This window comes from Callorhinchus milii, unplaced genomic scaffold (assembly GCF_018977255.1).
Source record: "Callorhinchus milii isolate IMCB2004 unplaced genomic scaffold, IMCB_Cmil_1.0 Scaffold3, whole genome shotgun sequence".
Classification (NCBI taxonomy): domain Eukaryota; kingdom Metazoa; phylum Chordata; class Chondrichthyes; order Chimaeriformes; family Callorhinchidae; genus Callorhinchus; species Callorhinchus milii.
This window is the reverse complement of record NW_024704744.1, coordinates 32,197,900-32,213,971: the sequence shown is the minus strand read 5'-3', so window position 1 is coordinate 32,213,971 and position 16,072 is coordinate 32,197,900. Positions and strand designations below refer to the sequence as shown.

General features: G+C 42.0%; 1 protein-coding gene across 6 annotated transcripts in view; it reads left to right on the top strand.

Moving 5' to 3' along the window:
* The first annotated feature begins 1,057 nt into the window (after positions 1-1,057).
* Positions 1,058-16,072, top strand: part of LOC103182307 (tpd52 like 1) — a 26,856-nt gene continuing 11,841 nt past the window's right edge. For 3 of the 6 annotated variants that reach the window (XM_042333626.1, XM_042333625.1, XM_042333628.1), the window contains exons 1-5: positions 1,058-1,175; positions 7,590-7,690; positions 8,251-8,399; positions 12,846-12,947; positions 13,316-13,348. In XM_042333626.1, coding sequence (XP_042189560.1) covers positions 1,121-1,175; positions 7,590-7,690; positions 8,251-8,399; positions 12,846-12,947; positions 13,316-13,348 — 440 coding nt within the window. In that variant the 5' untranslated portion in view covers positions 1,058-1,120. Of the gene's footprint in view, positions 1,176-7,589; positions 7,691-8,250; positions 8,400-12,845; positions 12,952-13,315; positions 13,349-13,759; positions 13,963-16,072 lie in introns of those variants that run through there. The other 3 variants (XM_042333629.1, XM_042333627.1, XM_042333630.1) reach the window with 3 other exon arrangements.

Genomic DNA, 16,072 nt, shown 5'->3' with positions numbered 1-16,072 from the left:
GATGACAAACTTGCCACCCTGGCTCATCAGCAGAATTTGGAGGGGTAGGCCGGCTACTCGGTGCAGGGATTCTTCTCATTCAGCTCCCATTATCATTGCAAGCCAATTCCCTAAAGGGTAGGGCGGTCCTAATTGGACAAGCGGTGGGACGCTTGCCAGACAATGCTCGTAATGGCAAACTATACAGTTTTAGTTGGTTAAACTCTAGTAGCAATCTGGGTACGCTCAGCCTGGCTTAAATACTCTTAAATGTGACGATAGGTTTCTGCAAATGTGAGACACTTGGCTGACAAAAAAAAAGGTTTAGAGTCAAGGTTTGGGACTACAGAGTAGGCACTGGGCTACGGCTGGAGTTTGATGAGTTAAACGTCTCAAGACCTTCCTATTTGATGGTGCCTTTGGTCATGCTCCCACCTCCATCCTCCTTGCCTGCCAATCCCTCCACTCCAACTCCCAGCTCGGGTTTGTACCTTGGCCTTGTGACACCCCCCCAACACGAAATTCTCTCTATAAATGTAATTTGTTGTTGTTAAAACTACGTAGTTCGCAAATGAGAGCACTGCCTGACAAGCTTCAAGCGGCTTTTCCAGTGAGGACCACCCTACCCACTGCATTGTGGATTAGGCTCACATGGTCAACAGGAGCTCAGGGCGAGAGGCCCTGCCCTGAGGGACTGAGCTGTCCTTCCAGGTCCTACAGATCAGCCTGACCGGACTGTCCTCAGCCTGACCGGACTGTCCTCAGCCTGACCGGACTGTCCTCAGCCGCGCCGGGCAGCCCTGCCGAGCCGTCCGGCTCAGGAACCAGACAGGACACCACCACAGACAAGGGGTCCATTGCCGAACATCGGCAACAGAGAGGGGGCGCTGTGCACACAGCGAGACAGACCTCCGGGGGGAGGGGGCGCTGTGCACACAGAGAGACAGACCTCCGGGGGGAGGGGGCGCTGTGCACACAGAGAGACAGACCTCCGGGGGAGGGGGCGCTGTGCACACAGAGAGACAGACCTCCGGGGGGAGGGGGCGCTGTGCACACAGAGAGACAGACCTCCGGGAGAGGGGGCGCTGTGCACACAGAGAGACAGACCTCCGGGAGTGGGGGAGGGTCTGAGTGCGGAGCTATGTTGAGGCTGCGAGGAGCTGAGAGGAGTAGGAACATGGAACCCGCGGACAGAGGTGAGAGCGAGAGATGGGGGGAGACCGTGTGTGTGGGAGGGGGGACTGTGTGTGGGAGGGGGGACTGTGTGTGGGGGGACTGTGTGTGGGAGGGGGACTGTGTGTGGGGGGACTGTGTGGGAGGGGGGACTGTGTGTGGGGGACTGTGTGTGGGAGGGGGACTGTGTTTGTGGGATTGTGTGTGTGGTGGGGGGGGTAGGACTGGGAGGGGTTGTGGTTGGTGAGGGGTGTGTGTGTGGGTGTGGAGGGGTGTGTGGAGGGGTGTGTGTGTGTGTGGAGGGGTGTGGAGGGGGGTGTGGAGGGGTGTGTGTGGGGGTGTGGAGGGGTGTGTGTGTGTGTGGAGGGGTGTGTGTGGGGGTGTGTGTGTGGAGGGGTGTGTGTGGAGGGGTGTGTGTGGGGGTGTGGAGGGGTGTGGAGGGGTGTGTGGGGGTGTGGAGGGGTGTGTGGGGGTGTGGAGGGGTGTGTGGGGGTGTGGAGGGGTGTGTGTGGAGGGGTGTGTGGGGGTGTGGAGGGGTGTGTGTGTGGAGGGGTGTGTGTGTGGAGGGGTGGGTGTGGGTGTGGAGGGGTGGGTGGGGGTGTGGAGGGGTGTGTGTGTGGAGGGGTGGGTGTGGAGGGGTGTGTGGGGGTGTGGAGGGGTGTGTGGGGGTGTGGAGGGGTGTGTGGGTGTGTGGGGGGGGTTGGAGGGGTGTGTGTGTGGAGGTGTGTGTGTGTGGGGGGGGTGGAGGGGTGTGTGTGTGGGGGGGTGTGTGTGTGGGGGGGTGTGTGTGTGGGGGGGTGTGTGTTTGTGGAGGGGTGTGGGTGTGGAGAGGTGTGTGTGGGTGTGTGGAGGGGTGTGTGTGTGTGGGGATGTGGAGGGGTGTGTGTGTGTGGGGATGTGGAGGGGTGTGTGTGTGTGTGTGGGGGGTGTGGAGGGGTGTGTGTGTGTTGGAGTGGGTGTCTCTGTGTGGTGTGGGCTGTGTGTATGTGTGTGGGATACCTTGCTGTTAAAATTACTGTCTGGCAAGCTTCCTGCCGCATGTCCAGCGAGGACCACCCTCATTTGACATTTGGCATCCTACAAATTTGTGCCCTCATATCATAGCTATTAGGTACCAGAAAAGTCAGCGAGATTCCTGGTGAGGAGCACAGCTCAGCATTAAATCGTGACAGCGCATCCTCTGTCCTCTTGCCAACAGCGCTGTCACACACTTCTACCTATTGAGCGATGGTTCCATCAGTTGGATGTGTGAAACTTGAGCAGCAACAGACTTAACTCTCTAAAATCAAGGTGCATACCAAGTCCTGGATATATAACTGTGTGTTCACAAACCTGAAGTCCAGGTAATACCTTCCAGCAGCTGTTGTTCCAACCCTCAAAGTTTCCTTAATAGCTGTTTGGATACCTGTCTTCAGTGTGGTGGGAGGAACGTTACAGGACTTCTTGTGACATGCCAGCCACCTGGGTGGTTTGGAGATTCAAGTCCAGTGTATCGGGCTTACTAAGCACCAACTCCTTAATGCAGATCCTCATGTGAGGGTTTTGAAGAACAGATATGCCTGCCCCGCACTTCATACTCATGAGCTCAGACCAATGAAAGGAAAGTGTTTGGACACCAGGTTAAGCTGGTGGTGTATAAAACCACCAGCTTAACCTGCATCAGGACCTCGCTGTCATTGAAGAGAGACAAGAATGACCAGAGTGCCCATTGTCTCTTCTCATTGCAGTTCCATAGGACATTGTCCAAGCTAAAGCTCGTGTCCACCACACCACCACATATCAATATGAATCAACAATTGGGATGGATGTCCCTTCTATCTTCTTGTCAATATGTGCAAGGTCCCGCCTCACTGCACAGTCATAATACCCTTGATGCCACCCACTTCTTGTCCCACTCACTGGCCCAGAGTTCAAAATTGTGAGTGCAGTGCACATGAATCCCAGGTGAGTCCACTTACAGCACAATGTGACCTGCAAACCGAAGAATCTGAAACGTCTGGAAAAATGCGCTTGAGGTCCATCCCGCCCCTCACCCTGATGCTATCCAATACGCTATTGATGAATACATCGAATAAGGTTGGTAACAGTAGACAGCCTTACCTCACACCTCTTTTGAAAGGAAATTATTTAATGTGACTTCCATCAACCCTTATGAGTGCAGTGCTCAAGTCTAGGGACCAGTGTGGGACTCAGGTTCAGATGATGTTTGGAAACTTTTTTCAGCACAGCTTACACATCTAAGCGTGTATTTCTTCCTCTCTGACTGAGCCATTTCCAGCCTATCCTGTTTATATTCCTATTTTTAGGCAGTGTCTCTTCACACTTTCATTAATTCATTTACTACCCTGACCCTGAGGAAAACATTTGGTTTAAATCCTTAGCAACAAGAACAGCCACACTGCTCCACAAGCAGATTGTGCGTGCGTGTGTATCACACACCTGACTGGCTTGCAAGCAATAAATATCTGCATGCAAAGAATGTAGAATCTCTGCTTTGAGATCTTTATATCTCCACATCCCCCGCCCCAACCGCCCTACCATCGGTGGCCGGGCCTTCAGCCTCTCAGCCCCGAGGCTCTGGAACTCCATCCCCCAGTGCCTTCGCCGCCTCCTCCCTTTCCTCCTTCAAGGCCGGTCTCAAGACCTTTCTCTTTGACCGAGCCTTCAGCTCCCCTCTCGACTCTCTACCCCCTCCTCGTTCCCTCCCTTCCCTCCCCTCACCCTGACCATTTCCCCCCTGCTCGGGTCCTGACCCAACTGTACAGCGCCTTGGGACGTCCTCCCGACGTGAAAGGCGCTCTATAAATGGAATCTTGTTGTTGTTGTAGAGCAGCTGGAAAAAGCATTTCCTCCACATAATTAAAATAATTTCTCTTTTCCTTTCACTTTTCTGACAATCTGTTCATCTCCTGCTTGGATGGTGATCTGCTGTGGTAAAATTGCACTTTTGAGGGGCAAAATAGTTTTTAAATAGGATAATGAATTAGACAAATCTGCTGCTCAACATACAGGTATTTGCAGATGTTAGCACAGTGTGTCTTGAATTCATCATTAATGCAGTTTATTTTTTGCCTATCCAGTAGAAATGCTTTTGATTGATATTTGAACAAATGTAGTGATTTGGCATTTTACAAGAGATGCCATTTTCAGTGTTTGTGAATTTGAGGGAATCCATTGTGTCTCTTTAGACCTGCAGATCGAACTTATTATCCAGGCTCTGTTGTGCACAGATGGACATAATATAATGAATGTTTCACTATATCACCTGGAGAGAAGATGGATAATTGCATTGACTGTAGTGAAGAAATTTAGGGCAATAATTGTACAAAATATGTTGTCATGAAGCCATGCAGATTGTCTCATTAAACCTTGTATTGTATCACTGTATTGTATTGCGATAATAGCATTCTGGAGAGTTTAGAGCTCAGCTTTATTTCTGGAATCATCTTTCGTCAGTCTTCTCTAAGCCTTGTAGCAATATATCAGTGGCCTTTTGAATGCCAAAATATGCCTAAAATTCTAAATATTGATCTATACAAGCAATATACTACAGATCGCAAAATTAACCAAAGTTCTATTTTCTATCCAGTGAAAACTGATGAAATGTGTATGTAGGTGGACAACAGGTAAGGACAAGAAGAGGTTAAGCTGTTCCCCAGTTTGGATAACCTGCCAGCATTCATTGTCTGATCCCATCTGTCTCCTCAGGTAGATGTTAAAGAATCCATGGTATTCAAAAAGGGAAGGCATTTTATCCCTGTCTTGGCCAACACATCCCCTAATAAAGTTGGTCACACTCCATGGCTGGTTGTGGTACATTGCTGTGTACAAATTGGCTGTTGCGTTTACCCATGAAACACACACAGTCACAACACCTCACAGTGTACGCTGTGAAGTGCTTTAAGACATCTTGACTACCTAATAAGGTGCTATATCAAATCCAAGGATCAATGTTATCATCATCAAGGGGTGCATGTAAAGAGCTGCCACTTGGTGAGGTACGTAAGACGACTGCCAGTTTCAGTTCCAGTTTTCAGGAATGGAGACATACAACCTTCATCTTGTGTGGATAATGTATCTAACTTGTATTTATTATAACCAAAACTAAACTAGCAAAGTGGGAAAAAAAATAGTATTTTGTATTTGTAAGCAAAATAAAACCTTATGGATACCAAGAAAGAAATTATTTTGGCAACAGAATATGTTGACTGAAGAGCATGTAAGTGTAATGCTGTTCTTATGCAGGATTGAATTTTGCCAGTGTAATCCACAGAAATATCCGTAGTCTTGGATTAGTGGAATCTGTGGAAAAATCAGACAAACCCTACAGGGAAAAAGAACATTTTGAGTTCAATAATTTAGTGTGCACATGTTTTCATTGAGCAGGTAGCAGATTGATGTGACTCTCTGCAACAGTGGCTATCTGGTGAAGCAAACTGAAATAGACATAAGTTTCAGTTAATGATGGCTGCTGTCATTTACAGAAAACGGTCCAAAGACTATTAAACCAAAGCTCTAAAATATACTTGTATATTGTATGCAATCCATCATACACGTATCCTCTCTCACATTCTGGGAAAACCACAGCTGAACAAGAAAGGTGAACCTCGAAATTTGTAGTATGGTACAGAATATGTAATATTTGATTTGAATGTGGAAGGGGCCTGAATGTTTGTCCAAACTGGGGAAAGGAAATTCAAATTAGGCTGAAAAGTCTGGTAAATTGGCACATTCATGCTGCATCAGACAGCTACTTTTTGTGTAGACAACAATAACATTAACTTGCATTTATATAGCACTTTTCACATAGACTTCATGTTATAATTCTACTATGCCTTAATGATGAAAAGATACTTCAAATCAAAGTTTGATCCTAAACCATGTTTCAGACAATGTCAGGCTTCAGTTGTTTTTAAACATTTGAATAATAGATTCCTGCACTTCCAATGCTCAGTTGATGCAATACTTTCAAGTATTGAATGCTGTCAACATTGAGTTAAATACATTTCTTTTAACCATGTATTTCCAATGATTGCACCTTAATAAACTCGTATTGAAACTGGAATGGTGCAAATTTCTTGCAGGAGCAAGAGTTATACATTTTAGTAATACAGTAAAATTTGCATAAGTCATATCAGTTGGGACTATAATATTTAATCTGACTTGCGTAAAGTATGAGTTTCAGTTAACTTGCATAAGTCGTATCATATATGATGGGTCAATACTTTCCCATGATTCAATGCAGCCGGTGAGTGCCCTCGTGGAGATGGATTTGGGGTGTATTGGGGACCAAGAAACCATTACAATTTAGCTATTTATCTGATCTACTAAATACGACTAGTGCAAAGAAAGTGCTTTTTGGTAGGAAACCGAATGAACTCTAGTGCACGTACAACTTGGGCAATTATACGATTATAAAGATAAGACTTTTTATTGTAGTCTAGTAGTGTTTGGATGTGGCTAATGATGGTTGGATGTCAATGGTGGATCAATGTTTTACAATGGATACTCATCTCATTGTGTCATTAAATGCATAAAGCTTCTTGTAGACATTTTGAAAGTTGGCTCCCAACAAAACTTGTGTGCAAAGGACAGTGAATGGATTTTTACATTTTCTACTATACTGGAAGACCAGTTCTTTGATTTGATTTAGTGATTAATATACTCTCCATTTGGCAACAGATTTTGGTGAAAATTGCAATGAGTTCCATTCTGACAGAACCAGAGAAATGTGTAGCAGGAAGCCTGATTTTTACTTATTAAAAAATCAACATCTAATTTTATTATTCTGCGAATATACATATATATAGCTAACTCTGCAATCAGGTGTTAGTTTTTTATACTATTAAAAGAGCTAGTCATATGATTGGCTCTTTAATATTAAAAGTCAATTTAAAATTCTTGGGATGTCTGTTGACTGCACAAGAGCTCTGAATATACAACTGTGACGTGAGCTTGGTTCCATTCAAACCCACTATGTTATTTGTTTTCGTCAGCTCAATCACAATAGAGAACTCTCAGAAACTGGTCTAGTGGAGTCTGTAGCTTAGTGGTCAGCGCCTCACAAAGAGAGCACCTGGGTTCGATTCTTGGGCAGAGCGAAACTTTGGGCAAGTTTCCTTACTCCACACGCCTCTGGTTACCTACCAGTAAGTTGGAACCCGGTTGTTGGTCGATTGGCGGATTGCTGTTCCGGGGGTAGTACGTAAGCTTTGGTTTAATGGCAATTGGATCGGTTTCTGAGTTCTGCAGTATTAATAGAAAAGATAAATCGACCGGGTTCAGATACCAGTCTTACTGTCTGTATTTGTTGCCTTAATTTGTAGATCTTAACTTGACTATAAATATGTTAACCTACTTGAAGTTTAATACTTTCCTATGATAACTGATAGCCTAAGCATTAACAATATTTTGACCTTTTTCTACTGCTCTTATAGAGACTAGACGCTTTAGTGATGCAGGTGACCCAGGCACTGTTATTGATCTTAACCCACTCTCGGAAGAAGAAAAAGAAGAACTGAGCATGGAGATGGCCAAGGTAAACCAGAATGTTCCTGCAAAATAGCTTTTAGACATTATTGTTTTGCCAGAAATAAGTTTCAAATTATGTATTTCAATGACCTTAATTAATCCTGGGCATTCATTCCTGGAGGTGTCCCTTTAAGATTGTTTGATATCCATGACATCAGCCTTGTGATTTTTTTGCTCCACATTGTATATAAGAGTGCAGTGCCTGCTGGAAGTTAGGTGTTTGATTGACTTACTGTGGCTTTGGGGTCTTTTGAGATTTGTTTTGTCAATGTATGTCTTCCAGAGCTGGTGTCTTGCACTGTAAACTGAACACAATTTGGATGTGACAGTGAATTATTTTATAGCAAATATTATTTGTAATGTACTTTAATGCAGTAGAAGTTAAGCAGGTTCTTGAATTTGGTGATGCATGTGAAGAGCAACTAGGAACAATGTTGGAAAAACGTTCTGTGAGTGCTTCTCTAGTAGGAAGCCTCCTTTGCACAGTTGTGCTTTGTGCAAAGCAATGTCTTATAGCTGTCTAATGTTTTACAGTCTTATAGCTATTTCTCTTGCTTTTAATATCAGCTTGAAGATGAAATTTCCACATTGCGCCAAGTGTTGGTTGCCAAGGAGAAACACCTAGTTGATATAAAGCAGAAGATGGGCATCACTCCACTGAATGAATTCAAACACAATTTAAGCAAAAGCTGGCATGATGTGCAAACTTCCATGACGTAAGTTTTTAGATGAAGTTGTCAGCTGCACCTTAATTGGTTAAAAAGAAGTTTAAAAGCGAGATAAATTAAGATCAGAAGGGCCAAAGGGCCTTCTTCATCCAAACCAATCTTGTGATAATTGGGAAGCAAGGTTATTAAGAGGGATAAGGAAAAGGTGGAGAATTAAGAGTTCTATGGTGATGTAATCAACTGATGGAACAGGCTTGGCTGGCGGAATAGCTTCTTCCTGTTCTTGAAGACTGTGCAAAATGTTTTGTCTTGCTGTGAGGAGAAATGTTTTCCTGCGATTCATTTCAGTAATATTCAATTTTGACTGATCAGAGGAGTTATCTATTGAAAATGAAGATAGATTATTAAACTACATAGATATTGAATATTGCCTATTTTGAAGAGTGCTTCTAAGTTGAATGTAACAGATGTTGATGTTGGTGATGCATCAGGAATATTGCCCCAATATCTTCTGTCAAGTCAAATTAGGAGTCAGATTTGCACCTACAAGTTTAGTTCTTATTCTCTCACTGTCTGTGCCAATATGATCACCCATCAAACTGATAATGTGATTTTGGCTGGGGGTAGAAAAACACAGATTACTTTTCGACACATAGAGCAAGGAAATCCAAAGACTCAATCCATAACTACATGTTAATCAACTTGTTATGAGCAGCATTGGTAGAGACGTAGCTTGTCTCGTGCTTTGCCAAGTAGTTTAGCAGCTCTTTTGCAAAAACACTGTAGAAGTGTTGTTGCATCATTATTCTCAATGGGATTTGCCAGGTGTGAATTATGACCCATAATGTGTGGAAAAGAAAACAATTGTTTCATACCCTCATAGCTAAAACACTGATGCTGTTAACGTGTTGCATAATCCTGTTAGAATTCCTGGTATCTTTTAAATCGATGATGAAACAACTATATCAATTTGCTTCAGTTCTGCAGCTCTGTATGTTTTTTTTCTCCTTTCAATTCCATTTTAACTTGACATATTACCTGTTGTTGTGCACTCACAATCTGGATAGAGAAACCATCTAATTAATTTTTAAACATAAAGTCATTTGAAACTGTGTCTGTGAAGTAACACCCAGTTTGATCTTTTGTTTACTCACTGTACATTATAACCGGCTGCCCTAAATAGATCGTTATTACCATGGAGAAGTATCCACATGTGAGGAACCTTCCTGAGTCAATTTACTTTAGCTGTTCGAGCACTGACTCGGAAGAATAGCTGGATTAAGTTTAATAACTGTGCCTGAGAGCTGATCTTGGAGACTCATGATGTGTACCGCTGTCTACAAATGTCATTTGAGCTCTGGGTGTTCGTTTCTTTTTATAAAATATTTAAACTGATGAGCAGCTTTTTTAAAAAAACCCTCCTAAATCTTGCCTTCAAAATAGGCTTATAATTGAAGGAACTGCTACTTATTGGGATACTACAACGCAACCAATTTACATTTATGTACAGTAATGCCTTTCGCATCAGGAGGATGTCCCAACCCACTGGACAGTCAAAGATTTGCAATTGTGTTGTTTTTCTTTGGTCAGTCAGGTCTGATACATGCAGAAACCCATCACCATGCTGAAGAGCACCCAACCAAACAGTTGGGACCGTGACAGATAATAATAATCCTTGCATTTGATATAGCGCCTTATCAGATAAATTAGTCGGTGGGATTTTACACCAGGATTTCGCATTTTAAAACAATGTAGTTAACCTCTTTAAAGAAGATTAATGACATTGAATTAGTGATATTTTTAAGTATATTCTTAAGGAAATGTTTTAGGGTTCAAATCCAAAAAGTCAAAGTCCAACAGCAACACTGTTGAAAATAACAACAACTTGCATTTGTATAGCGCCCCTCGTGCAGGGTAGCATCCCAGAACGTTTGACTGTGGTGGAGCACGATGCCGAGCCGTGGGCATGGTCACTTTCCCAGCTTGTAGCAAGAGCTAGACTGCTTTCATTTTTTTCAAAAATCTTAAACACTGTCAGCTTGACATCACTTGTAACTTGGCAGCTTAATTGGTTGAGCACTTAACTCCCAACCAAGAGCAATTCAAGTAGATTGCTACTGCGAACAAAAATAGAAGTCGTTGGGAACACTCAGCAGGTCAGGCAGCATCTACGGAGAAAGGAAAGTGAGTCAGAACGGACCATTTCTCAGCGAAAAGTTTGTTTAAACACTCGTCCATGCATTCGTCACCTCCTGCCTTGACTGTTTAAATGCCCTCCTCGCCGGTCTCCCAAGCTCCACCATTCACAAAATCCAGCTGATCCAAAACTCCGCCACCCCCATACTCACCCATATTAAACTCCTGCTCCCTATTGCCGAACGGATTTCAAGATCTTCACACTTGTCATCAAATCCCTTCATGCCGTGGCATCTCCCTACCTTTCCGACCTGCTTACTCCCCAACCCACTGCATGTCCTTCGTGCCCTCCGTTCCACTATCGATGGCCGTGCTTTCAGCCACTACGTCCTAAAACTCTGGAACACTCTTCCTCTATCCCTCAACCTTGTTCCCTCCTTTCCCATCTTCGTTGCACCTGAAGACCTTCCCCTTCGGCTGTGCCTACGGTCGCCTCCTCCCGGCTCGACATCGTGTTCCACCACTGTTAAGTGTTCTGGGAAGCTGTGTTTTTTTTGTTGTTAAATTGCCCTCCAAGCAATGTTGCTGAGCAAGTATATTCTGTGACTTACAGTATAAACTCCCAAGTCAATCATCAACTCAGAAGGTTGTGGGTTCAAGCCCCACTTGGGACCTTGAATTCACAGTCTAGGCTGACACTCCAATGCGATGGAAGAGGTGTGTTGAATGTTTGGAGGTGCCATCCTATGGATGAAATATTAAACCAAACTTCTGTCTGGCAGTTCGGGTGGAAGTTAAAGATCCCAGTCCATTATTTGAAAAAGAGAAGGGAGTTTCTCAAGGTGGTTTGACTAACAGTCCCATGCATTTCACTTCATGTGAGATGTTGCTGTGCGCAAATTGGCTATTGGGTTTACCGAGATAATGCATAGTTGTTACACTTACAATCTTTAAATCCTGTGGAGCGCTTTGAGATGTTTCAATGATGTGATAAGGCACTATAATAATGCAAGGATTATTATTGTTAGAACCAGATTTCCAGGTATCCTGAACTTTTAGTCATCCAACAAATAAGATAATAATCAATATACATCTGGTGCTAAATTTGAAATTAGGCTTGGAATGTTTATGCTTAGGTTCAATACTGATGCTCTGTGAAGGGAGGGGTATCAAATTAATTTTCTATGATCACTTCAACATGTAACATTTCAAGAATGCAATAAATTCAGGAAGGTCCTGTAGTCGGTGTATTGTGTAATACAGCTGCAGATGAATTGTGTTGCTATGGAAATGTGGTGCATTCTCCTTCAGAGTGAAAGCTCTGAGCACAACATTTATCATTAATTGTGTGTTTGATGCAATTGAGAAGTGTGGATGTCTAATAATAACAGCGACATCCTAACCCATTTTTGCTCTTTTGAATGGACCAGACAATCAAAATGAGTTGAACTTGTTTTTTTTTAAAAATGTCCTTTGATTTTAAAGGAATTATAGGCAAAGATCTGTTTTGTACAAATATCCTCATTGGCTTGGGACACTCTCATAACGTGAAAGATGCTCTATAAATATAAATAGCATTGCATTATATTAGCTCTTCTACTTTCCTTGAAGATTCTTGTAGTTTCAGGTAGTATTTCATAAACCATGAGGATAACTTTTCACTATTGACCACTACTGTCTCTTGTATATTAGAAGCCACAGTAGCCACAGTCTTGGCTACTGTGGTGGCGCCCTGAAGAAATGGGGAATAAAGATTTGAAACGATTGCTGTGAGCAAACACGTGCCCTGTTTTATTCATTTAGCACAAGAACAATAACAACAAGATTAGATTTGTATAGCGCCTTTCACGTCGGGAGGACGTCCTCTATATTGGTTGAAGTTTCAAATCCTATGTGCAGGAGGTATTTGGAGTTCACAATGGAGTTATCCATGTTTTTGCCACTATTTAAAGCATTCCATCCAAAATTGTCATGAATAGGAATCTTGGCTGGATTTCCGCTCTGACCAATTTCGCCTCCCTGTGCAGCCCTGGCTTGAGATCAGCAAACTCATCACAGACTGGGATTTAAATTAACAAGCTAGGTAGTGCAGTGAGCTACTCTTTATACCGTATAATGTTTTCACCCTTCCCCCACTTGTGAGGGATCTCTGTTGTAAACTGGATTCCAATCATTACATAAAGCAGTGGATCAGTGCCCCAAACCACCTCCCACCTCGCTCAGCAGTTGGGTTATTAAATGTACAAAGTTAATCTTGATAAAAACCTGTTTTCAGGTAAAAACCTAAAATCAATCTCTCTCTGTTTTACAGGTGTTACTTTACTTTCATGTTTTTCTTCTTGTTCCTTCATCACACAGGTACAAAAAGACACAGGAAACTCTTACTAATGCAGGACAGAAAGCGACAACAGCTCTAAGTAATGTAAGCTCTGCCTTTAGCAAGAAGCTAGGAGAGATGAAGTAAGTACAAATTGAAACAAATTGGTACTGAAAATATATTTTACTTTAGAGCCAAAAGTATTTTTTGTAGGCAGCACATGCGGAAAGACCCTCTTGCTTCATGACATTTTGAAGTAAGTCATGATGACCTTCATTGTTCATAGCCCTGTAATACAGGACACATATCAAAGCATCCTCTTTATAATGTGCTTTTACTTCTGCAACATCCAGAGGAAATTTTAGAATGGAGGGAAGCGGGTCTACTGTAGCTGAAAACATAGATACTTGTATGCGCTATTCCAATGTGAGCCGCTATTCTTTTTCCAGTTTAGTGTTGTTTGTGTTGTTTGTTAGATATGTTCATAACTCTGGCTGTTGTTTTGCTGTAGCTTGTATTACTTCAACCTACTGGTCCCACAAAGGTGAGATTGAAATTGGTTTGATATTTTATTTAGAAAAGATGTAGCTACCAAGAGGCCCGTTTGCTTCAAAATTCACTCTTCTTGTAGTTAATGGGCTAGTGCACGTACAGTTTTGACTGCAATTTAGAAATTGTGGCTATCCTTTTAACTGAGAATAACAAACTCTTTCTTCTCGTACTCTTCAGATTTGTTTAAACATGTACTTGTATAATATTCTTAGTTGACATGAGTGTTACAGAAGAAATGCTAAGCAATAACACTAAGATAAATAACATACAGCATAATAAGCACAAGTTTAGGAACTAATCAATACAAAATAACATCAGATGTGCTCCGGACCTGGTTTGTATAAGCAATTGGAAATGAATGCACTATCATCTTGCCTCAATCTCTGTCTTTCCATGTTTGAAGGAAGTATGAAACTATGAACAAGAAAGCTGACTAGAACAGTGACCACAGAAGTTGCTCCTGCCTAAGAGCGGATAGAACAACAGATCCTGCGACTATTTCCTGGTCTTTTTCATCCACCTCCTCCCTAATGACAGCCCAACTAGACTCGATCAGTAATTCAGCAGATCTGAACTGGTCCTTGGGTCAGCAGTAGTCTTGTGGCCATACTCCAGGAAGGGAGCCCATATTTGTGAGAACATATTGCTTGTGACTACAATTTTTAACGTTGACTGATTTCCATATTTTTATTTTCTTGGTAATGATAATTGTACTTGGTTTAAAGTGTTAGAAGCCAATTGCACTCCATGTACAATTTTCACTCACTTTCATATTGAAGCATTCTATTTTCCTTTAATGGTTATTGTATTTTTAAACACATTAGATACTGTGGCCCCAGGGGAAACTGGGTCATGAAAGGAATTCATAGGAAATATTAGCTGAGGCATAAGTTTTGCCATGAATCTATTCCTCTTTCCCCACCATAAAATTGCATTTAATTCTCTACTGTCATTTACCTGTCAGCATTGCCAGAACAGTTTCTCATTAAAATCTAAACCAAAAAGGAACGAAGCTTTCCAATAAAATAGAGTAGTGTATCACCACATAAAATGACAGGACGAGTTTAGAATTATGGCTTTTCACAGCATTTCGTGTGAACCTTCTTCCAAGTGATTTTTGTGTCCTGCTGTTTGGAACTACCTGCAATCAAAAGAGCCTATCTCTGTTAGGTCTAACAGCAAGAACTGTGAAGCATGAGGGAAGGATGTAAAGTCCTTTTGCAAACAATTTACAAAGCATGTTTAGAATGATAATGAAATAATCTCAGTGTTGTAGTTGACCATCACCACCGCTGTATATTCTAACTGCTCCCCGAGTGAGTTTTTTCTTGTAGTTGAGGTCTGCTTTCACTTCTAATTTTTTTCTTATATAACAACACATTACATTGTTTGTGGTTTCAATTAGGATAAAATTGAGATTTAATGACAATACTGATTGATGAGGATTTTGGGTAGTATTTTTTAAACATTGCCACCTGTTGGCACTTAGTTTTGCCTTTATAACCTTATGTTCTCATACTTTATCAATCATTATTGCCTAAAGGCACATCTAGCCACATGATTATAGCACTTCTGCTTGAATGCAAGTTTTGTTCTGAAAATTGTCTGTAGGCCCGATTTGTATTTCAAAACGATCTTTGATTTTCAGTGGCATCCGCATTACGTTTTAAACCTTGAGAGTACAGAGAAGAGAGCTTTTGTTAAAAACTCTGCATGTGTGTGATATATGTTAAATTTGCATGCTTTAACTTGATTTTTTCTCTCTTGGCCTTACCAAATAAAGATCATGAAATTGGATTATGTGTTTGAGTGGAGAACGGGAGTTCCAAAATGGAGAATTCAAATTTTAAACATTAAGGCCTAATGGATATAATAATTCTTGCATTTGATACAGCGCCTGATTATGTCGTTAAGACGTCTCAAAGTGCTTCACAGAATATACTGTCAAGTGAATTGACTGTATTTCATGGGCGAAATGCGACAGCCATTTGCGCCCAGCGGTGTCCTGCAAACAGTCATGGATTGAGTGACCAAATTATTTTTTTTTGAAGGGGAAGACAGTCGAATAGTTTGAACTTTGGAATCTGAATCAGTAGTTGTTTTTATTCTTTTCCCTGTTAAAATAATAAACTTAAAAATACATGTGACAAGTAATAAATACAATATTAATCTTAAATTCTTCTTTGGTGCCCAAGGGGAAGTTCATTTAGTTGTAAGAGCCCCACGCTGTAACGCACCAAGTTTATTGAAAATAATTTCAATATTTTTTGTTTCACTAACTGAAGCAAAATGAGTTTCAATATTAAATGCAAGTCCTATATCATTCTGTTTTTTTGCTATGCGTGGTAAAGATTTTAACAGATTATTCGTGGAGTCCTGTAGCTCAGTAGTTAGAGCACTCGCTTTGCAAGTGAGAGACCTGAGTTCAATTCCAGGCAGAGGGCGAAACCTTGGGCAAGTTTCCTTACTCCACACGCCTAATAATAATCCCTCCAAAACCAAAAACAATAATAAATTGGTCATTTTCAATCTACGACTGTTTGTGGGACATTGCTGTGCGCAATTGGCTGCCGCGTTCGCCCACAAATATACAGTCAATTCACTTTACAGTGTGTTCTGTGAAGAGCTTTGGGACGTCCTCCTGACGTGAAAAGCGCTATATCAAATGCAAGGATTATTATTATTATATTGTTCAAGAAATGCCCTGTCTTCAGAA